At 44.1% G+C, this 24,157-nt stretch overlaps 1 protein-coding gene across 2 annotated transcripts; it reads right to left on the minus strand.

Annotated features, from left to right (window-relative positions):
* dnajb12a (DnaJ heat shock protein family (Hsp40) member B12a) lies at positions 1-23,781 on the minus strand. Of its 2 annotated transcripts, none has more exons than XM_067972435.1 (9): positions 23,576-23,781; positions 13,870-14,050; positions 12,144-12,289; positions 8,091-8,276; positions 4,429-4,505; positions 3,648-3,757; positions 2,077-2,249; positions 1,101-1,254; positions 1-342 (listed from the first exon to the last, which is right to left on the minus strand). In XM_067972435.1, exons 1-8 carry the CDS (start codon positions 23,706-23,708, stop codon positions 1,133-1,135), a joined length of 1,128 nt encoding a protein of 375 aa, XP_067828536.1. In that variant the 5' UTR covers positions 23,709-23,781; the 3' UTR covers positions 1-342; positions 1,101-1,132. The 2 variants fall into 2 exon arrangements, with proteins under 2 accessions (XP_067828536.1, XP_067828535.1); XM_067972434.1 differs by having other exon boundaries at positions 1-407.
* Between the last annotated feature and the right edge of the window lie 376 nt (positions 23,782-24,157).

A 24,157-nucleotide genomic window follows, 5' to 3' on the forward strand; every position in this document is an offset into this window, starting at 1 on the left:
TACATCACAGTACAGATTTATTTCTATAGAAGAGCAAAATAAGTTACAACTGATTTCAGCCCCTGCATAAAGTACAATGTATATACAACTATAAATAATTTCCAAATCATTAATTCAACACATCTGTTGATTCTCTCCATTAGAAGTGACTAGTGCACATGTACAAACTTGGTTCATGCGTAGTCATGTCTCCTGCTTTCCGTTGTCCCAGTCTCCTACCCAATCGAGTATTTCGCAGTCTGCACGGCAGGGTGCTGTCCAGGAGACCTTGCTCCAGTTCATAATAAAAAGTCCAGTGGTGGTGTGCTCGTAGGCTGTGAGTATTTTCAGCAGTGCTGCTGGCTAATCAAAATCCAGTCTTAAGACAAATTTCAAGGGTCTTTTTTTAATAATCATCATCTCCTTCGCTATATAGGGTAAGTAGACAAAGAGGGAACAGGAGAAAAACAAATAATTTGGAAAAAGTAATGGAAATTGACAAAAGCAGGTTAAATATGTTCTTTATATTTATATAAAAATTCAATAGTAACTTTCAAAAGGGAATTGGATAAATACTTGAAGGGGAAAAAATTTATAGGGTTATTGGAAAAGAGCAGGGGAGTGGGACTAATTGGATAGTTATACCAAAGAGCTGGCACAGGCACAAAGTTTCAGTTCATCCCTCAAAATGTCTTTGTTGAAGGTAGCTCTCCCTTATTGTACCAGTCCTCCCATAATCAGTGACAGACGTGATAAGCCTATCAACAGTTGCAAAATGATAGAGCTGGCAAAGAGAATATGATTAAAACCACTGTTCTTCATTTTACTGAGGTAAGAGTACTACCAACTGTAGCTGGTTAATTACCAGCCGTACCCCTGCATACAGTTGGAGGTCCATGCAGCCTCGGTCCTTGCCAAACTGTGCCTAAATTCTCTGGATTTAGATGTGTGTTTCTACAGAGAGAGAGAAGCAAACTCCGTATCAGGCAAACAGAAATTGTGTAATCTCAGTAGCTTGATTTGGAGGCTCTTCAATGTGCTGATGAGTTTCTGTATGCACCAGACACCCAGTTGACCAAAAGAAATGACAGTAAATAAATGTTGGTGTCTACAGGACATACCTGGTCTCTGGTTATTGATGTGGCAGACAGTTCTAACCATGCAGGGAAGCCTGAACTTCTGATAGCCTGGTACAGCTCGGTGTGCTCATTTTTTGGGCTTTCTGGTAGAGATCCACATCCCCAAAATAGCGGGCACGGTACAACAACCCCTCTTCTGTAGAGACAAAATAAAAATGTTAGAATGTGGAATTTTGTACCACATTGTGATAATGCACCTGTTCATTATCTGCAACAAGTAAATCAGAATTTAATTATTAGGTGAACTTAGCAGATTCGAATGTTTTTGTCAGTTTCAGGTTGCAACTCAGAAGCACCCAGTATTTTAAGATTGTTTTGCAATCTGTAAAGAGTGCGATGCTGAAGTGTGACATCTGTGCATGTTACACAAGTCAGGAGTGTGATGGAATACTCTCCACTTGCCTGGATGGGTGCAGCTGCAACAATATTCAAGAAGCTAGACATCATCCAGGACAAAGCTTGATTGGCAACCCATCCACCACCTTAAATATTCACTCCCTCCACCGCCGGCGCACCGTGGCTACAATGTGTACTATCCACAGCAATTCACCACAGTTTCATCAACAGCACCTCCCAAACCCACGACCATCACTACCTGGAAGTACAAGGGCAGCAACTGCATAGGAACACCACCCCCTCCAAGTCACACACCATCCCAATCCTATAGTTTCTTCATCATCACTGGGTCAAAATCCTGGTACTCCCTACCTAACAGCACTGTGGGAGAACCTTCACCACACGGACTGCAGCGGTTCAAGAAGGCGGCCCACCACCACCTTCTCAAGGGCAACTAGGGATGGGCAATAAATGCCAGCCTTGCCAGCGATGCCCACATCCCGATAACGAATTTTTAAAAATACCTTTTTTTAATATTATAAAATATTAAGATTTTTCAAAATAAACATGGAGTGTTACAGGGGTACACAGGATCCTTCCTCCCCTGCCCGCCATTACTCACTCTGCTGTTTCTCCTTCCAGCAGTTATTCCGCAAGTTTGCAATAAAATCCTCTTCTACGTTCCGTTCCACCAGTTTCAGGTTTTGCCCTGTATATTCTTCCGCAAATTTATCTGCCACATAGTAATGCACCTTCAGTACTTCTGTCGCCCGCCTGTGAATGTGACCAACGGACCTGGGAACAAACGACAGCTCAAGATTACAATACTCTCACAGATGGCAAACTATTAGTGTTATTTATAGTCCACAGCACACATAGGTATTCTACCTTGCACTGCAAATTAAGACAAAAGAAACAATTTTTGCCCCTTCCACTTTTGTGGTGTCCCACATAACGTGTTGGGGATTCAAGGGGATGTCTATGCCCAGACAGAGGCTGATACGCAAAGGTAGTTTCTGATGCTCTGTCAGATGTTCCCTCTTTCCCAATGGTCTCTGCTCAGTGCCACAACACACTGTGCAGGCAATCGTGGGTGTGAACTCACATCCCACTGCTACTTGTACTTTACACGCTCGTGTATAAAACTAGAAATTTAGGTCACTGTTTCGGGGTTGAAAAGAGTGGGGCGGGGTAAGGGGAGCACACTTACTGACTCCTGGCCTAGATTTACTCTCGTCTATTCTGGACTCGCCAGCACTACTCAACTCCCGCTCCCTTCTCTCAGGCTCCTGGTCTCCCGCTCGTTGCCTATGCTACTTATTTGACTATTCTAAAGCTCTCCTTGCCGGCCTCCCAACCTCCATAAAATCCCAACTTGTCCAAAATTTGGCCACCTGTATTCTGTCCTGCACTGTCCTCACTGATGTCTCCTGTCTCCCAAAACGTTAAATTTAACATCCTCGGCCTTGTCTGCAAATCCCTGTGGAATCTCACTACCCTGACTTGGCAGAGCCTTCAGCTACCTCAGCCTTCTCTCTGGAGCTGCCTTCCTAAAACCCTCCACACTCTTTCTCTCTATCTCTCCCCCCACCTTTCAAAACCTCCTCAAAACTCATCTTTACAACCAAGCTTTCAGTCACCCCTGCTAATTTCTCCCTTCCTGGCATAGCATGCATTTCCCCTACCTCTCTACCTGTAAAGTGTCGTCGGACTTTGTTTTACATTAAAGACGCTATATAAATGCAACTTGTTGGATAAACTCACTGAAACATTTTGCAGGGGGCGGGGGGGAAATGAAGAGACCCTTTCTTACATAATTTCAGGGTTTGGAATGTACCCTAAAAATTCCTAACTCTGTGTAACCACATGAAATCAATGCTAGTACAAAACACATGCTAACAGCATGGGCACTTTAAATATAGAGCTCGTGAGGACACTGCCATCTGTCTAATCTTCAGCTCTAGTAGCTAACTCATCCTCGAAAGGTGTCTGCAACCTGCAAAATCAAATTACTTTAACTCTCTTTCCAGCTTACTTTATGAAAAAACCTGTTCCCCTTAATAGATTGTTCAAGCTAAAGAAGGGACTCGATGCTCTCCGTGACAATCTCTGGAATAGCCAGAAGTTTAAATGGGGGATGAATCAGATTTTATCCAGTCACGAGCCTATGTAGGAACTCAAGGTTTGACTTACGGCCTGTGGCTCAGACTGTAGGGAGGACTTGATACCATCATTTGACTCATCACAGAGACAATAACCAGGATCAGTATTGGCATTAACTGTACAAAGAGCGCCAACCCACCCTGCAAAAAAGAAAAACAGCAATTCAATCAAATCACACACACACATCAGTAATGTTTAAATGGTATAAATATTACACATACATAAAGAATTAGTTAAGCACAGTGACAGTTTCAGAGAGGAGAATGGGTTTAATGGCGCATGTCGGTTGCACCATGTGAGAAGAGACAGGCTTGATGGAGCAGCTGGTCTTTCCTGTATGTTGTGCAATGCCTATTGAGAAGAACATCTCCATCTGGAATTGAGTCAAATTTCAAAAGATGGAAAATATGACCCGTAGTAAAGCACTCAAGGAAAGGGAACAAATCTGCGGATAACCGAGCTATTCAAAATTACGAGGAGCTTCGATAAAGATAATATAGGGGAAAAAAATATTTTCACTGGCCAGTGAGCTGGTAACTAGTGGGCATAAATGTAAGATAATCACCAAAGGGAGGGGTAAGGAGAATTGTTTATTTACAGAGAAGGTTGTTAGGACATGGAATACCCGACCAGAAACAGTGGTGGAATCGGAATCCATGATAGCTTTTAGAAGGGAAGCGGATAAAAATGAGAAAAAGAAACATTTTGAAAGGCACAGGAAAGGAGAGAGGAATGGGAGTGAGTGCACAGTTCGTGATGGGTTGAGTGGTTCTTTTCAGCGCTGTACGATTCAAATATTCTGTACACTCACATCACCATGCTGGTCCCGTCGTTCGGGTCTGTGGTACGTATAGCGCATTCGCCCATTACTATATACATGAACATTGCCTAGAGGTGGTGAAAAAAGAAGAAATAACAGTATGAAGAGGACAAGTGCCAGGCAATGACCATCTCCAACAAGAGAGAGTCTAACCACCTCTGCATGACATTCAACAGCATTACCATTGCCGAATCCCCCACCTTCAACATCCTGGGGGTCACCATTGACCAGAAACTTAACTGGACCAGCCACATAAATACTGTGGCTGCAAGAGCAGGTCAGAGGCTGGGTATTCTGCGGCGAGTGACTCACCTCCTGACTCCCCAAAGCCTTTCCACCGTCTACAAGGCACAAGTCAGGAGTGTGATGGAATACTCTCCACTTGCCTGGATGAGTGCAGCTCCAACAACACTCAAGAAGCTCGGCACCATCCAGGTCAAAGCAGCCCGCTTGATTGGCACCCCGTCCACCACCCTAAACATTCACTCCCTTCACCACCGGCACACTGTGGCTGCAGTGTGTACCATCCACAGGATGCATTGCAGCAACTCGCCAAGGCTTCTTCGACAGCACCTCCCAAACCCATGACCTCTACCACCTAGAAGGACAAGAGCAGCAGGCACATGGGAACAACACCACCTGCATGTTCCCCTCCAAGTCACACACCATCCCGACTTGGAAATATATCGCCGTTCCTTCATTGTCGCTGGGTCAAAATCCTGGAACTCCCTTGCTAACAGCACTGTGGGAGAACCTTCACCACACGGACTGCAGCGGTTCAAGAAGGCGGCTCACCACCACCTCCTCAAGGGCAATGGGAGATGGGCAATAAATGCCGGCCTCGCCAGCGACGCCCACATCCCATGAACGAGTTAAACAAAACATTCAACCTCCTGGGAGGTGCAATGAGACTGGAGTGGCCAATTCTCTGTTTTTATAAAATCAATTTAAAATCAACCTTACTTATACGTTCTAAAATGTAGCTGTTTTACATCTTTAAAATATAAATCTCGATGTTGAATGAGGAACCAATGTGTTGGGTCCTATTTTACGGGAGTTTGACCGATTATTTGAATGGCAGTTCTCTCTCACAGGGTTATAGCTTGATGTTCAATAATGCAGTTATCAAATCTTCATTTGTCCACTTTGTCCCCACTGCGGAACATGATCCCGCTATACTACCTCAGCGGCTCTTCACAGTAATAGGAAGGGCTCCACATTCAAGGCAGTTTGATCTTACCCGTAAGGTACGCTAGTGCCAGATTCTGTAAAACATCAGCACCTTTTTTGAGCATTGCCTTTCCCCAGGAATTTTCAAAATATACAGGATTTCAATCACAAAACCACTACCAAGAAGGAGGCAAGGAGACAAAAGAAAGAGGAAAGAAAAAGTTTGCTTACATAACAAGTCACTGCACTCCAAAAGTAATTCACTGTGTTAAGTGTTTTGAGATATTTCTGGGAGACTTAATAAGGCACTATATAAATGCAAAACGTTCTCTTTCTTTGCAGTGAAGTGGAACACTGGGACCGTGTGGACCACTGAACATTAAGAAATGTAGATATACATTTTTTGGCAACCTTCTGTACTCATCAAGGTGGAGGAGGGTAGTACTGGATAATGAAAAACTTTTCTGCTTTTGTCACCCAATGACAGTGCCAGGCAATCCCCGCTCAGGTACAGCACGAGCCTGATGCACCCGCCCAACAATGTATCTTTACATAAATCTCACAATCACAACTCCTTTTGCACTAAAGCAACAACCGTATTTCCAATTCCCACGCCCACGGCCTCTCTAAGTGACACTATCAATTTAATGTCAATCTATGCTGAGGGCAGTTTTATGCTAAATGCTCATGCTCAATAGCAACTAAGTTGGAATCATAGAATCGTACAGCACAGGAGGCCATTCGGCCCATCGTGCCTGTGCCGGTTCTCTGAAAGAGCTATCCAATTAGTTCCACTCCCCTGCTCTTTCCCCATAGCTCTGCAGTTTTTTTGTTTTCAAGTATATATCCAATTCCCTTTTGAAAGTTACAACTTAATCTGCTTCCACCACCCTTTCAGGCAGTGCATTTGAGATCATAACAACTCACTGCATAAAAAGATTTCTCCTCATCTCCCCTCTGTTTCTTTTGCCAATTATTTTAAATCTGTGTCCTCTGGTTACCGACCCTCCCGCCAGTGGAAACAGTTTCTCCCTCTCTACTCTATCAAAACCCCTCATCATTTTGAACATCTCTATTAAATCTCCCCTTAACCATTTCTGCTCTCAGGAGAACAATCCCAGCTTCTCCAGTCTCTCCACATAGCTGAAACCCCTCATTCCTGGTACCAGTCTAATAAATCTCCTCTGCATCCCCTCCAAGGCCTTGATGTCCTTTCTAAAGTGTGGTGCCCAGAACTGGACACAATACTCTAGCTGAGGTCTAACCAGGGATAGCTCAAAATATATTTCAAACGTGGTTTCCTTGAGAGGGAGGTAACTTTCATCAGTCCAGGTTGAGACCCAGGGCTCAGATGGGTGCAAATCTGCAACAGTTGTGGAACAAAGGGACACAGGCTCAGCATTCCTGACAGAAATTTAAGGGGGAGGTTAACTTTTTTTCATGCAGAATACATTACCAGAGGTGGCTACTGAACCTCAGTCAATTGTAGAATGAGATAAATCGGCACGGACACGATGGGCCGAATGACCTCCTTCTGTGCCGTAAATTTTCTATGATTCTATAAACAGTTAAAGAATTTCTATGAACCAGTTAACGCGGTTAAAGCAGACCGTACAGTTAAAACTTCTGGCAAAACAAGTCAATTATTTTTAAACTTGGAAGTTTTAGGTGCAAAGTTCAGACTGTATCTTCCACCCCTCCAAACAAATTGTTTTAAACAGATTTCCCCTCCTTTAAAAAGGTCACATTACTACTATCAAGTAGAATTCAACACAGAAATTTCTACTAACTATAATAGTGCACAGCTAGACATCTATATTTGTAGTTCTACACTGTTGTGATACTGAAGCTAAGTCAAGTACAATGTTTAAGAAGGAACGAGATAAAGACTTGAAGGGCTAAAATATCAAAGAGTACGGAGAAAGAGCAGGGTAACAGGATTAGAGAGCTTCAGTGTGGAGTTAGCATTGGCACAAGCATGATGGGCCGAATGGCCACCTCCTGTCCTGACATGTCTTGCATGCACAAATGTGCCTGCTTGCTTCAGTGATTTAATTGCAAATTCAACGAGGAAGCAATAAGGCTGGAATACTTGTTGCTCAAACAGATTCCAGTTTATACCTGGATTAAAGAACAATCTCTGGGATCAATCAGTAATAGGATGGTAATTAAATGATAAAGTGCAATTCCTGAATGAGCAGTACTTTATCAGAAGACCAAACTTGCTTAATGAACATTGATTCAATTCTATTTATCAATACCTTATTTGATACTATACTCTGTGAAATATGTTAACCTGGTGACATTATAATAGTAATTAGAACAAATATTAGCAATATTAATCTGTCAGCAATAGCTAATAGGTGCAAATTATGTGACAGTCTTGTAGTTAGGTGAACTGTTTACAAATTAACTGGTTTCAAGTTAACTGGTTGTATACTGCAGTTATTGGAAATACTTCCTCAACCCCAACCAAAACATACCAGAGGGGAATCCACCACCAAAGAACATGTTGAAGAGGTCCTCGGGTGAGATATCTGCCTCAAAGCCTCTGTGGTAGTCGGAGGCACCATGACTGTGTCGGTTTGCAGCCTGTTTTTCATCCCCGTACAGGTCGTACTGTTTCCGCTTCTCCGGATTGCTGAGCACTGCGTATGCATTCCCAATAGCTGAAGGAAAGGGGAGAGGGTCAGACCAAATGTCATAATGGGCAAGATGAAACACAGAACCTTCAAACAAAAGCCTGTCCCTCCAGCATCAGCAATCAGCCATTCAAACTCAAACCAAAACTATCCCATAATTTATCATTTATTATGAATTTCCAGACACCATGTCACACCCCTACAAAGAAAACAATTTTACAGAATTTAATATATATTGAGTTTTCAAATTACATTTCTTTTCGTACAATTAACATAAGGTCAAACAGATCTGCGTCCTACTGCTAGAGATGGAAGAAATATGGGACAATGATGCCTTTGCTCCAAAGCGTTAAGCCATAGACTTATAGGATGCAGGTCTGCATCTGTGATTCCCCATACAGGCAGATCCTGATTACAGCCACTGCTGTTGCATCAGAGGAGGAGCTGCATCAATACCAAGTATTTCTCCGTCAAAGAGGCCATGCCCTATGGACAGGCCCTGCGAATACACAGGGTCTGCTCAGACGAGGAGGAACGCGATGGACACCTACAGACGCTGAAAGACGCCATAGTAAGAACGGGATATGACGCTCGACTCATCGATCGACAGTTCCGACGGGCCACAGCGAAAAATCGCATAGACCTCCTCAGAAGACTAACACGGGACGCAACCAACAGAGTACCCTTCGTCGTCCAGTACTTCCCCAGAGCGGAGAAACTACGCCATGTTCTCCGCAGCCTTCAACATGTCATCAATGACGACGAACACCTCGCTATGGTCATCCCCACACCTCCACTACTCGCCTTCAAACAGCCACCCAACCTCAAACAGACCATCGTTCGCAGCAAATTACCCAGCTTTCAGGAGAACAGCGTCCACGACACCACACAACCCTGCCACGGTAACCTCTGCAAGACATGCCAGATCATCGACACAGATACTACCATCACACGAGAGGACACCACCCACCAGGTGCATGGTTCATACTCCTGTGACTCGGCCAACGTTGTCTACCTCATACGTTGCAGGAAAGGATGCCCCAGAGCATGGTACATTGGCGAGACCATGCAGACGCTGCGACAACGGATGAACGGACACCGCGCAACAATCGCCAGACAGGAGGGTTCCCTCCCAGTCGGGGAACACTTCAGCAGTCAAGGACATTCAGCCACCGACCTTCGGGTAAGCATACTCCAAGGCGGCCTTCGAGACACACGACAACGCAAAATCATCGAGCAGAAATTGATAGCCAAGTTCCGCACCCATGAGGACGGCCTCAACCGGGATCTTGGGTTCATGTCACGCTACACGTTACCCCACCAGCGAACAAATGTTATCTGTTTTTAATATAACGGGTCATTTGCTGTCTTTTCTATGTTTCTGCCTCTCTCTCTCTGTTTTTTTTGGTGGTTTGTATATTCGGTGGCCTTGTAGGTAACACCTCTCTGTCTGCACACTGTGATTGCCTTGGCAACGGGCAGTTGGAAAGACTACTATCTGTAATCACCAGGTATTGTTCTGTGATTTATAAATGTGAAGGGTTCGAGGATTTCATTTCCACAACATTCACCTGAGGAAGGAGGAAGCCTCCGAAAGCTTGTGAATTTCAAATAAAATTGTTGGACTATAACTTGGTGTTGTAAAATTGTTTACAAGTATTTCTCCCACAGGGAAGGAAATACATAAGGATTCCCCGTTCCTGGGCTGCGCTCAGACGCGTCACTGGCTCATTAACTACCAATGGTATAGACTAGGAATTGGTCATGTTCCTGTCCCCAGGAATGGTGCTCAGCTGGGAAACACTTAATGGCCAGGGAGTAAAAAAATTACATGGCCATATGTCAGCGATCAGAGCATTGGAAATGGAATATTTTTTAATTAGCCCTACTTTTGAACAAATCCTAAAAACTGGGGTCAGATTAACGGTACTTGCTTGCTTTCGACATTTCGTAACAGAATCGAGCAAACTTCCTCGAGGGAAGGCATTTAATTGGTCTCACCTTGACTTGTCAATAATATGAACATTGGATCACATTCAAAAATAATTTAATTCATTGCCCTTGAAACATTTCCTCGGAGATGGAGGAATGTTCCGGAGATCCTGGGTTGAGTAATTTGAAACATGACATGTGGTAAGTGTAACATGCTTAGGAGGAACAGCTGATTTTGGACCCATGGATCCCTAAGCTCCTCCACCACTGGGGTTTTCTTGTCTGGGTCTGTTGTAGACTAATTGATACAATTAGTCAACAACTCCATTATTGTTGTATCTTGCGACTACCGGGATGGTAGAAGGCGAACTAGATGGACCTTGGTCTTTTCTCATTTAGCAGTTCCTATGTTCCTGATAGTCACAACGAGAATTTGTTTCAGGGATGAGCTGGAACCTGCCAAAGTAAAATACTCATACAAGGCTAGAAATTTAGTGACCTGCTGTCCGTCCTCAGGCTACCTGTCTTATGCTCCCAGCCCTCAGGTTCTCTGTCTCCTGCACTCTTTCCCCAGATTTCGTGTGTCCTCCTCCTCTGTCTGGAACAGTCAGCGTGCATTAAAATCAAGTTTCCCACTCTTTGGGGAGCCACTGGAATTGATGTCTAAAAACTGAGTCACAGTCACTAATAAATCCAATAAGGAATTCAGGAGAAACGTCTTTACCCAGAGAGTGGTTAGAAAGTGGAACTCGCTACCGCAAGGAGTAGTTGAGGCGAATAGCATCGATGCATTTAAGGGGAAGCTCGATAAACACATGAGGAGAAACAAATAGAAGGATATGCTGATAGGGTGAGATGAAACTCGTGTGGAGCATAAACACCGGCGTGGACCTGTTGGGCCGAATGGCCTGTTTCTGTGCTGTACATTCTATGTAATTATTATTTTTTTTTAAGTATTTCTACCCGTGAGTAGAGGGTCATCTTACACATGTGTTGTCTTATAGGTGCGTATATATGATCCTGTAAGATCGGTAGTGTGGATCAGTGCAAGCTTAATTCACTTAGTAGTACACTCATCTCTGAATCAGAAGGTTGTGGGTTCAAGCCCGCTGCAGGACTTGAGCACAGAATTTTGACTAATACTGCAGTTTTGAAGGAATGCTGCAATGTCGGAGGTGCTGTCCCTTTGATGAGACATTAAACCAAGGCCCTGCCTGCCTGTTCTGGGGGTTTAGGTAGACGTTCGAATCCCACAACACTATTCAAAGAATAGCAGGGAGCTTTCCCAGTATCCTGAAGCAAACACACGAAAAATAGATTAACTGGTCCTTCATCTTACTGGTGTTTTTAGGATCTTGAAAATTGCTGCCATGTTTGCCTCCATAACATCAGTCCCAGCATCAACTCCCGGATCGTGCAGTGGATGGCAATTCGCTGAATTCCTTTAAGAGAGAGCTGGACCTATATCTTGTTGGGGCAGAGATCACCTTGTACAAAAGGTAGGTACTGCATAGCATTATCAGGACCAGAGTGACCTCCTGGACTAGTTTTGATCGCCTAAGGGGGGTCGGAGAGGAATTAAACAAATTTTCTCCCCTAAATTGGCTTGGGTTTTTACCTGGTTTCTCGCCTCTCCCAGAAGATCACTTGGTTTCGGGTGGGGTGCGGAGTGAATGTATTGTGATGTACAAAGCATCACAGTTGGGTGGGACAGGCTGGATGGACCAGAGGGTCTTTTCCTGTCCGCCATTGTTTGTATGTTCGTAGTTATTGCACTTCAAATTAATTCATTGTGTGAAACACTGTGAGATGTTTGAGAGACATGATAAGAAGATGCCATATAAATAGGAGTCTTCCTCTCAGAGATAAAATCCAGTGGATCTACCTGTTTTCCTTTCCTAAGATAACCAACAATGGAATTCTCCTGCTGCCAGCTAGATGCCCATGTGCCAGGGTACTTACCTTTGAATGCCTCTGTAGCTCCTGGTGCCTGGTTCTTGTCGGGGTGAAACTTTAGAGCCAATTTTCTGTAGGCTTTCTTCAGGTCATCCTCTGGGGCATCTTTACCGAGTCCTAGGATTTCGTAGTAATCTTTACACTTCTTTATTCTGCAGACAGAAAGCACAGCAACATGTCAGTTTCCAGCAGGGAAACATTTCATAGAATCTTACAACACAGAAGGAGGCCATTCGGCCCATTGTGCCTGTGCTGGCTCTTTGAAAAAGCTATCCAATTAGTCCCACCCCTGCTCTTTCCCCACAGCCCTACAATTTTCTCCCTTCAAGTATTTATCCACTTCCTTTTTGAAAGTTACTATTAAATCTGCTTCCACCATCCTTTCAGGCAGTGCATTACAGATCATAATAACTTGCTGCATAAAAAAAATTATCCTCATCTCACCTCTGGCTCTTTTGCCAATTACCTTAAATCTGTGTCCTTTGGTTACCGTCCCTCTTGCCAGTGGAAACAATTTCTCCTTATTTATTCCATCAAAACACTTCATGATTTTGAACGCCACGATTGCATCTCCCCTTAACCTTCTCTGCTCTAAGGAGAACAATCCCTTCTCTAGTGTCTCCACATAACTGAAGTCCTCCATCCCTGGTTCCATCCTAGTAAATCTCCTCTGCACCCTCTCCAAGGTCTTGGCTTCTTTCCTAAAGTGTGGTGCCCAGAACTGGACACAATACTCCAGCTGAGGCCTAACCAGTGATTTGTATGGTCAATGTGAAGAACAAAGTAATTTCACACAACAGCTGTTGTACAAGCATTCTGAACAGCTTAGAACAATCATAGAATCATAGAATCATAGAAGTTACAACATGGAAACAGGCCCTTCGGCCCAACATGTCCATGTCGCCCAGTTTATACCACTAAGCTAGTCCCAATTGCCTGCACTTGGCCCATATCCCTCTATACCCATCTTACCCATGTAACTGTCCAAATGCTTTTTAAAAGACAAAATTGTACCCGCCTCTACTACTGCCTCTGGCAGCTCGTTCCAGACACTCACCACCCTTTGAGTGAAAAAATTGCCCCTCTGGACCCTTTTGTATCTCTCCCCTCTCACCTTAAATCTGTGCCCCCTCATTATAGACTCCCCTACATTTGGGAAAAGATTTTGACTATCGACCTTATCTATGCCCCTCATTATTTTATAGACTTCTATAAGATCACCCCTTAACCTCCTAATCGTCTGAATGCTGAATTGACTGTACCACCTTGAAATCAATTGCATGTCCATTCAACAATTTTCCTTCCATCTCTAAGGGAAAAGTGCCTGCCTATGTCTGGCACCAGTCTCACCACCGGCAGTGGTAATAGGGGCTGCTAAGTCCCCAAATACCTCAAAATTAAGACAAAACATTGTCTTTCTGATTGCAAAATTGGATCTCATGCTGATGATTACAGGCGGCAGAACCCCACAGGTGTACTCTTTAGGTACAAGCGCTAAGTTCTCCCACATGGGCAGAATGTTTGAGAGAAGCAGCACGATTGCTTTTTCAGGGAGAGGGGTTACAACAATCCTAACAAAAGCCTCGATCATATAGTACGAAAACCAGAGGGCTCAGCCAGTGTCCTTCTATGGGGCGTCCCCAGTCTCACCTTCCCCCACCCCACCCCCAAACACAAAAACACATGGCACAGTGATCTTTTCCTTCTCCCTGGTTACTCTTCCTTCCTGTACCTCCTCACAGCCTCTAGCTGGTCCGGTGTGTAGCTTTTGGCAGCCTCTCCTCTTGCCTCCCCCGATCCAGAGCTGGAAACCCTGCTTCCTTTCCTTTGGTGACATTCTGATGCATCTGTGGGCTCTGACGAGCTGAAGTTACCAGAGGGATGGCCATTCTGCGTCAGGGATTCTATCAAATCTGGGAAGAGGAAAAGGTGAATGAATATGATGTCAGTCCAAAAGCACAGTGCACACAGAGAATCTGGCGACTGATTATCTCATGGGCATTTCACTTACATTGAATAATAATTTATTTAGGTTAGCACAAAAAAGGAAAAATAATTTTGTGAACTATTTTCTCCCATTATTTACGCAGCCCCCCCCACCCCGCAAAGGACCAATCCTAAACATCTGGGATCTGTTCCCAGACCTACGGTGAGGACATTAAGAAATGCATGAAAATCTACTTCATGTAACTCAGGTAATTATCCTCGTGTACTTTTGCTGGACAATCTCTTTGGGCGGGGTGGGGGGAGGTAAACCCTAAGAAGTTTCCCTTGAGATTTAACAAGGTACAGTCCGTGTCAGAGCAGATTGTATATGGCCTGTGGAGGGATGGATTTGATGGCCAAATGTCTTATCCTTGCTCCATGCTTTGTGTTCTCAGACAGGACTGTTACGGTTTGGGCTCTTCCTCCAACACTTTTAACTTGCGCTCATGGCACTAAGGCAGTTTCCGTAAGCTGACCGGGCCTCCGATGCACCCTGGCGCAGGCCATAAGTGTCATAGCGTGCTACAGGACTAGCAATAATTCCTTAACTATGGCTTGGTGTTTGGAGATCACATGGGATGCCCACCGTGTCCTCCTGCCTTCTCCAAAAGGCGGCAAACTCCACGCTGTCAGACCAATATATTCAGGCTAAAAGTATTAGATTTATTTACAAGTAAGTTAATACATAGAAGGATAATTCACAAAAAAAACCTGAGTACAACACTTAAAATAATAAAAATAGAATCAGTGCCTAGAAAAGGCCATAAAAAGGCAAATGGGATTTAGGATTCAGGATTTTCTTATATTATGCCCCAGTGTCATCAAACCCAAAAATCTAACAAAAGGACACAACTAATAGATATCCAAATCATAACAAAAAAGAGGAAACTTATCAAATTAAATAATATCAGCAGTATACACTCCAGTCCCTGCGGTGCCCACCGATCGCAGAAGGCCTCAAGCGTACCGGCGGACGCCGTGTGCTCCTTCTCCAGGGCCACCCGGGCACGGAGAAAGCTGCGGAAGAGAGGCAGCCAGAGCGACCGCCCCTCCCCACCCCACCCCACGTCCAATCTGGACCTGTGGATGGCCACCTTGGCCAAGCCCAGGAGCACATCCTCCCACTTGCCCGCTTCCCTCTGCATCGGGTGGCCAAAGATCAGGAGCGTGGGACTGAAGTGGAGGCAGAAGTTGAGGAGCAGACCCCCTCAAATAATGGAACAGGGGCTGCAACCTCTCACACTCCTGTATCTCGCAGATAACCGGGCTTCAGTCTCCATTTTGAAATTTTGTCAGGAAAGACAGCTTCAGATGTAACTCCATTTAAAAGACAATGCGTTTACCCTATATATGTGCAGTCATGTAAGACCACATGAACAGGAGTAGGCCACTGAGCCCCTGGAGCCATTCCTTGTGGCAAAATACAGAGATATTTGTATTATAAAAATATAATACAGATGTTTATGTATTTTGCTACAAGGACCGCCATACAGATTAATTTGAGATCTTTACCACCTTACAGAAAATTCAGTACAGCACATCAACTCAATCAACCTATGATGTATTTACAGGCACTCTCGTAGGCAGGGCTCACAGCTCCCTCCTGATACAAAGCACCATATTTATACCATTCATCAGAAATTCAGGTCAATTCCAAAAGAAATTAAGAACTACAATTTCTTTAAAATTGTACTCAATGTTTGAGTTGCAAGATGCATTTAGTTCTCAGGCCTTCTAGTCATAAGTTGTTACAGTCAGAGTTAGAATCCTCAGAATGAAAAAGCTCAAAATATTTTCCAATGTCAGAAACACTTTGTGGCTGTCACTGTAACCTTGCATGGTTTAGAGCAACCCAGCCATTGCAGAACTGGGCTCCAGACTATTAGACACCAACTACCCACTAGCCAGGTGGCAATGGCCTAATAAATCAATGTTATCAAGGGCTGCAAAGACACAGCCATGATAGTTTATCACACAACTAATATGTCACAGTGGATCATTAATTGGGCATTAATTGAATGATAGAAATAAATTATTGTTATAATGATTGCAGGTTGCCTGTGTGAAGAATTTACAAAGGAACAGTATGTACTCACTGATACATACGTAGGAGTAATGAGCCTTTGGGTTAGTGATAACATTCCCGTCTCTGAGTCAGAAGGTGAAGGGTTCGAGCCCCACTCCGGACAGCCTGGCAAGTGGAGACTGGACTATGGTCTCTAAATACTGGGTTGACATCTAACAGGGTATTCGCATCTGGATGCAGTGACCACTGGCTCAGGGGTAGTATTCCTGCCTGTGAGTTAGGAGAGTTGGGTTTGGACCCCACTCCCAGCGAGTGGAGACCTGTGCATCGACTCTGAATATTGGGTGGATGCCCAGCGGGGGTACTTGTGTCGATGACTCCCTCCCATGGTAAAGTGTAAGTGGGGCTCTTTAGCCTCGGTTCAAGCCCACCCAGGAGAAGGTACTTCGAAAATAAAAAAAACACGAGGAGGGCAATGGGAAACCACCTCAGCTACTCTTCCCTAGTCATTGACTCAAGAATCTCACATGTGAGACTTGAGCTAGGACCTACCCTGGGGCAGAACACAGCTGATGGTCATATAGAGGAAAACAGCCAGGTCTGACACTCAGGGGTCTATTGGATTAATATACACAGTTCTATAGTTAAAACTGAAAATAAAGCACTACCTGGGCAACAATTCTGAAGCCAATTTTTAAGCAAATAAACTTCGGAAAAAAATGAAAACTGCTTATTCCCTGCTCCTTTAAAAGATTTTCAGCTTCCTGTATGTCTCAGTGCTCATTCCGTAGGTTGCACAGCCTACGTAAATGAGACCAGAGCCTCGCAATGAGCTCAAGTAAATGTCATTATTTCAGACAAAAACAACTAAAGCACCTTTATATAATTTCAAACCCTGTTATTAGTCTAGACCGGTGGTTCAGCATTCAGAGCAGAGCAAAGGAATTTTAAAAAATACAATTTCTATGAAACAAAATGGCCCAAAAATTAAAGGATCCTTCCATTTATATAGCATCCATCTAGAAAGACCCTACATCTCCCACTGCAGCATCCAATTGTTTCTCAAATTATTCCAAAGTTTTCATTTCCATTACTATCAGGGTTTAAAGAGTTAAACTATGAGGACAGGTTGCATAAACTTGGCTTGTATTCGTTTGAGTTTAGAAAGTTGAGGGGTGATCTAATTGAGGTATTTATAATAATTAAGGGATTTGATAGGGTAGATACAGAGAAACTATTTCCTCTGGTGGGAGAATCCAGAACAAGGGGGGCATAATCTTAAAATTAGAGCTAGGCCATTTAGGAGTGAAATCAGAAAGCACTTCTTCACACAAAGGAACTCTCTCCCCAAAAAGGCTGTAGATGTTGGGGATCAATTGAAATTTTCAAGACTAAGATCGATAGATTTGTTTTTAGGTAAGGGTATTAAGGGATATGGACCAAAGGCGGGTGAACGAAGTTGAGGTACAGATGAGCCATGATCTAAATGAATGGCGGAACAAGCTCGAGGGGTTGAATGGCCTACTCCTGTTCCTACGTTTCAATTTTTGCTCTATCTGGGAATCTGTTCTAAGTGTCGATTATGTTTTGTGTGAGGAGTTTCCTGATATCGATAAATTTATCTTTTACTAGTTTGAACCTGTGTCCCCTTAACCTCTCGCAATTTCACTGAAAGTAATATTCTGGATTTACCATTTCCGCATCCTTAATTATTCTGTGTAACTCTACAAGATTACCTCTCTCCTCCTTTCAAGGCTGAAAAGACCAAGTCTCTCCAGTCTTTTAAAATTCTCATCCTTGTATTCAAATCCCTCCATGGTCTCGCCCCTCCCTATCTCTGTAACCTCCTCCAGCCCGACAACCCTCCAAGATCTGAGCTTCTCCAATTCTGGCCTCTTGTGAAACCCCAATTTCCATCACTCCACCATTGGTAGCTGTGCTTTCAGCTGCCTGGGCCCTAAGCTCTGTAATTCCCTCCCTAAACCTCTCGACCTCTCTCTCTTCCTTTAAGACACTCTTTAAAACCTACCTCTTTGACCAAGCTTTTGGTCACTGTCTTAATATCACTCTATGTGGCTCGGTGTCAAATTTTGTTTGATTACGCTGCTGTGAAGCGCCTTGGGACATTTTACTACGTTAAAGGCGCTATATAAATGCAAGTTGTTATTGTCTTTGCCCATAACGCAGGCCTTTGACAGACCTTGTGGCTCTTCTCAATGCTGTTAATCAATTTTTTGGTCATGTTGGCTGAAGGAGGAATATTAACCAGGACACCTGGAGGAGTCCCTGCTCTTCTTCAAATAGAGCCACGGGATCGATAACATCCATTTGAACAGGCAGTTGGAGACCCCGGTTTAGCATCTCATCCAGAAGATAGCAGCTCCAACTATGCTGATAAAACACTGAGAAAGGGCAAAAACTGGAATTTCAACTAACATTCCAGCACATTTCACTGTATGTCAGCGTTGGACACTTTATATCGGTCGGCCCTCAGCCCTTGATGAGGTCACACTGCGAGTTGGTAACACATTGGCCAAAGCTGTTACAATTTGTGGTTAATGACAACTGAACAAAGGCATCTGGTGTTTAACACAAATTGTAACAGGTCTGGCTAATGTGTTGCCGACACCAATGTGACTACATCAAAGGCTGAACAAAAGGTAATAACATTCCAACGTGTGTCTGACAGCAATTGATACCCTGCATCAGCTCCGCATCGGGTGCAAAGACTGATACAAGGGGGAGATTTTTGAGGGTTCCCCATGAAATCGCACAGGAAAGCCCCTGAACTGAAATATTTTACATTTTTTTAAAATCACATAAGCGTGGATGGTGATCAGCATTCAACAACAATAACCTTTACAACTTGCACTTATATAGTACCTTTAAATTCTCACGGCAAGAGGCACAAGGAAAAATGGATGCTAGAGTCAAAGGAGAGATTAGGAGAAGTTGGGTGAAGTGTTTTGTGTGAAGAGTTTCCTGATATCAGTCTTAAATTTACCTTTTTGAACCTGTGTCCCCTTGTCCTTTCACAAGTTAATTGAAAGTAATATTCTGGATTTTACCTATCCTACACCCTTAATTATTCTGTAAGATCGCCTCTCAAATGCCTCCTTGCAAGGCTGAAAAGACTAAGTCTCGGTCAAAGAGTTGGGCTTCAAGGAACGGAGTAAAGGGAGGTGATGAGGCGAAGAGGTTTAGGGAGGGGATTCCAGAGAGTAGGACCCAGGCAGCTGAAGGGACCGGCTGCCGTTGGTGGAGCAAAGGGAGGGTGGGATATGTAAGAGGCCAGAGGCAAAGGAACAGAGAGTTTGGTGGGGGGAGGTTGTAAGGCTGGAGGCGGCTACAGAGATAGGGAGGGACGAGACCATGGAGGGATTATTCAAATTTTGTCCTTGTAGGTGAAATTGGCAAGTTAGTATTTATTGCCCATCCCAAAGTGTTCTGGGGGCATTAAGAGTCAACCACATTGTGTGGGACTGGAGTCATGTAGGCCAGATCAGGAGAGGTGGTAGGTTCCTTTCCCTGACATTGGTGAACTAGTTGGGCTTTTACAACAATCCAGCATCTTTCATGGTTATTTTCTATTGCTAGCCACAAATTGACAGATTTCTTTAAATTCGGTTTCACAACTTGCCATGGTGGGATTTGAACTCAAGATCTCTGTTGCTAGTTCAGAGCCATAACCATACCCATGCTCAGAGACTTGAGCACAAAATCCAGGCTGACACTCCAGTGCAGTACTGAGGGAGTGCTGCACAGTCGGAGGTGCTGTCTTTCAGATGAGATGTTAAACCTAGGCCCTGTCTGCCCTCTCAGGTGGATGTAAAAGATCCCATTGCACTATTCGAAGAGCAGGGGAGTTCACCCTGTTGTCCTGGCCAATATTTATCCCTCAACCAACACCACTAAAAACAGATTACCTATCAGATTGCTGTATGTGGGGTAAATTGGCTGCTGCATTTCCTACAATACAACAGTGACTACTGAAGTACTTCATTGGTTGTAAAGCGCTTTGGGACGTCCCAAGGTCGTGAAAGGACCTATATAAATGCAAGTCTTTCTTTTCTTTTCAAGGGAAATAATTTTAAATTTGAAATCAAATTTGGTCAGCGCCTTCCCCTTTAAGCATGTTGGTATATGTTGATATCTCTCTCCCCTTTCAAAAGCCCCCTCAAAACCTACCTCTTTGACCACACCTTTGTTCACCCCCTCCCCCCAACTCTTTCCCATCAATGTTTAGTGTCCAGCTGCACCTCTGAAAAGTGCTTTCGGGTATTTTATTGCATTAAAAGGTGCTATATATAAATGCAAATTGCTGTTAAATAAAATTTCAATTATTTTGCGACTATATTTGGTGAATTTTAGGCCACTTTACTTGTTGACGTCGTATATCTTGCCAATTCTGCACAAATTCAGTAACAATTTGGATCTTATACAACACTGTTAACAAAGAAAATCATCCTGATGTGCTTCATAAGGGTGGAAATAGATGCTGAGCGTGAGTTAGGAGAGAGCTGGGCAGATAACCCAAGGCGTGTCAAAAAGGTAATGTTTGAGGACGTTTTTAAAGGTGGATAGACAAGGGGGAAGGGTTTAAAGAGAGAGTTTCAGAGTGCAGCGTGTGGTAGTTGATGGCTCTGCCACCAATGGTGAAGGGATACACAATTGATCAGAAACTTTGTGACTATTGGAAGACAAAACATGAATGGAGATTGTGAAAAGTGAAGGTCCTGATGTTTTACAGGTGATATCGTTGTCTGAATGTACAGCACCGGGGTTTAACTGTGGATTATTTGTTCAAATTTTTAAAAAGTCACAAACAAGCACTCAGTGCTACCAGGCCAAGATTAGGCGCTCAATTTCTGCAGTGGAGCTTGAAACCACAATCTTCCAACTCAAAGGCAAGAGGGCTACCAACTGAACCACGCTGACATAGCCTGCTGCTAGTTTCAGATTAATATTGGTATTTGGCCTTTGCCTTTCGTAAGAACAAAGAGCAGCAAAAGTTAAAAACAATGACCAGTTACTTTTGCCAACTTCCTCAATGACAAGGTCAGCGTATCAAACCAGATTTATAATGAAAAGCTTCATGTGGAATAAGGCGATCTTGGCATTACTTCTCCATAAAAACAATGAGTCCCTCATCAGATATCTTTCAATGAGGTCGATCAGATGAAAAAGGCCCTTCTGTCCCATTAGATGGCATCCTCCAGAATCATAGGAACGGGAGTAGGCCATTCAGCCCCTCGAGCCTGTTCTGCCATTCTATTAGATCATGGCTGATCTGAACCTCACCTTTGCTCCATATCCCTTAATACCCTTAAGCAACAAAAATCTATCAGTCTCGGTCGTGAACATTTCAATTGAGCCATTATCCACAGCCTTTTTGGGGGGGGGGGGGGAGAGAATTTCCACTAGCCTTTGTGTGAAAAAGTGCTGCCTGATTTCACTCCTAAATAGCACAGCTCTAATTTTAAGATTATTTCCCCTTGTTCTGGATTCCCCCCACCAAAGGAAATAGTTTCTTTGCATCTACCTTATCGAATCTCAATTCTCCTGCCTTCCCATTTCAGTATTCAGCTGTTTCTTAAATTAAGTCCAGTATTCTGGCCTCACCACTTTTCCTAGCAACTTGTTACCTCTGTTGATTACCCACTGAATAAAGGAATACCTCCTGACCCCATGCTAAGTTTGCCCTTCATAACACTATTTTGCAAACAGCTACAAGGAATTCCAATTACCTTTTCAAGTTTATTTGCGTTTTAAAGGTTTTATTTGGACAAGAGAATGCTGATAACATATGGCTGGTGGTGGTGGTTAATCTATTTGCTTCCCAATGCTGAGCCAAGTAACATGAATCAGATCAGGCAACTGAAGTGTGCTGCGTAAATGGAGTGTCTCTGCTGAAGTTAATTCAGTTCCCGAACTCCCCCAGACACAATTGGGTGGATTTTAACCTCAGCGCCCAGGCAGAAGCTTGGCAGAGTCGAGGCACTTATTCCAACCTTGGGCACAAACTGCACAGGATTTTCCTCCCCAATCGGAGGAAAATCATGCACAGATTGTACCCAAATTTGCGATAAGTGCTTACGCCACCAAGTTCTTACGCTCGAACCCTGATGAGGAAAATGAATTGCAGTATCTTCTTTCCTGTTCTCTCAATTAACCCATCAGCACCGTATGTCACATGTTGCATTTAATGTTTGTACTTTCCCCATCATCAAATTCCTTCCTTCCCCACAGTTCTACAAGTACCAGCCATACTCTGGGACTTGCACAAGCAGCCATTATTCATGTGCAAGTCTCAACACTGACTGAAGACAGGCTATTCAATGATGGGAGGCATCACTACCAAGTGCGATGCTGTCCTCACCCAATGTCCACATTTGCTCTTCCAGCAGAAATCACCGGCTAAGGACCTCTAGATCCCTAACCACAGGAACACGGAGGCTCGTGATAATGCTTCCTTTGCTATCATAACTGCAATCAGCAAACTCAGCATAGACTAAGGACCAGGCTTTCGGCCATGGGTTGTCCAACAGAACAATTATGACATATTGAATTGGCCACACCGAGGCACTGAGGTGAAGTGTCTTCATCACAAGTCCAATACACGAGAAGCAGATACCAGCACAACTGCTGAGGCATTCAAAGTATGTTGTCGCAGTCTGTCCTTCTCTCCCATTGTATAATATAGATAAGTAACACTTCAGAAACCCATCTTGTGATATAAGGGTGGTATTAATTATTCCCCCCCCCCAAACCCGGCCATTAGGATGTTATATGATTATGGCATCATTGATGGGGAACATCAGTAAACCCCGGCTCAGAGTTGTTTACCCCATGTCAGTGTTGAACCTAATGTATGAAACTCGAGAGATCTGTGAAGCTTGCAGATACACTCCTAATAGATCATAATATGCAGCCCATAATACTACACTATTCCAAAGCCAACAAGGCAGGGGAAGTGTTAGGACAGACAGTACAAGCAGCATACATTACAGACCCATTAAAATAATGTATATGGAGCTGTGTATATTTCTGAAAGTAAGAGACATTTTCAATCCAAAATAAGTGATTGACGAAGTGACACTTGTCAATCGTGATTTGAATGATGCTCCTTTTACTACATTAACTCTTCCTCCTCTTCGGCCTACATTTATCACAAGCCCTTTGCCCCGTAATTACACTTAAGACATTGTATGGAGGGGGGAAGGGCTGTGTTGTGGGGCTTGCCGAGGTGCACCGCGGGAGTTGTAGTTCCACCAGGTCGCCACACAATGACGCGCTATGCTGCACTGAACTACAACTCCCATAAGCCACGCGGGCACCCGACACATGCGCACTGGTGGCGCCCGGTCCGAGAGGCAGGCCGCAGTTTACCCTCACCCTAACCCTCGCGCAGCGCCGCCGCTCTCACCTTTAACTTTCTCCGTCGGGTACAACTTCTGAGCTTTCCGTAAGAACTTGAGCGTCTCTTCCCTGTTGCCGTGTTTCAGCGCGTTCAAACCGATTTCCGTACAGCGTTCCGCCTCGTCTCGGTTTCCTTCCATTTCGGGCTTTGGGTTGAACGGCCGCTGCCGGTGCTCTCGCTGTCGTCACATTCGAAGCCGGAAATACCCGAGTCCGTTCGGGATCGGTTCGGTTGCGTCACTGTCAGGGACGGAATCACCCGAGCGCGTTCGGGATCGGTTGCGATGCGTCACTGTCACGGACTGAAATACCCGAGCGCGTTCGGGATCGATTCGGTTGCGTCACAGTCAGAGACGGAAACATCCGAACGTGTCCGTGATCTGCTCGGCGCGACTCCAGGAAGCGCATGCTCGCCTGTGAATATGAAGTCTTGGCGTCGCCATCTTGCTACAGGAGAGCATGCTCAGTAATGTGGTGGATGGTCAGTGCAATGGCTTAATGTTAATCAATTAACTTTCTTATGCATTAATCCCATTTCTCTGATCTTATCGTTACCACTTAATATTTATCTTCTCCAAATGTTTATCTA

This window comes from Heptranchias perlo, chromosome 36, assembly GCF_035084215.1.
Source record: "Heptranchias perlo isolate sHepPer1 chromosome 36, sHepPer1.hap1, whole genome shotgun sequence".
NCBI classification, from domain to species: Eukaryota; Metazoa; Chordata; class Chondrichthyes; order Hexanchiformes; family Hexanchidae; genus Heptranchias; species Heptranchias perlo.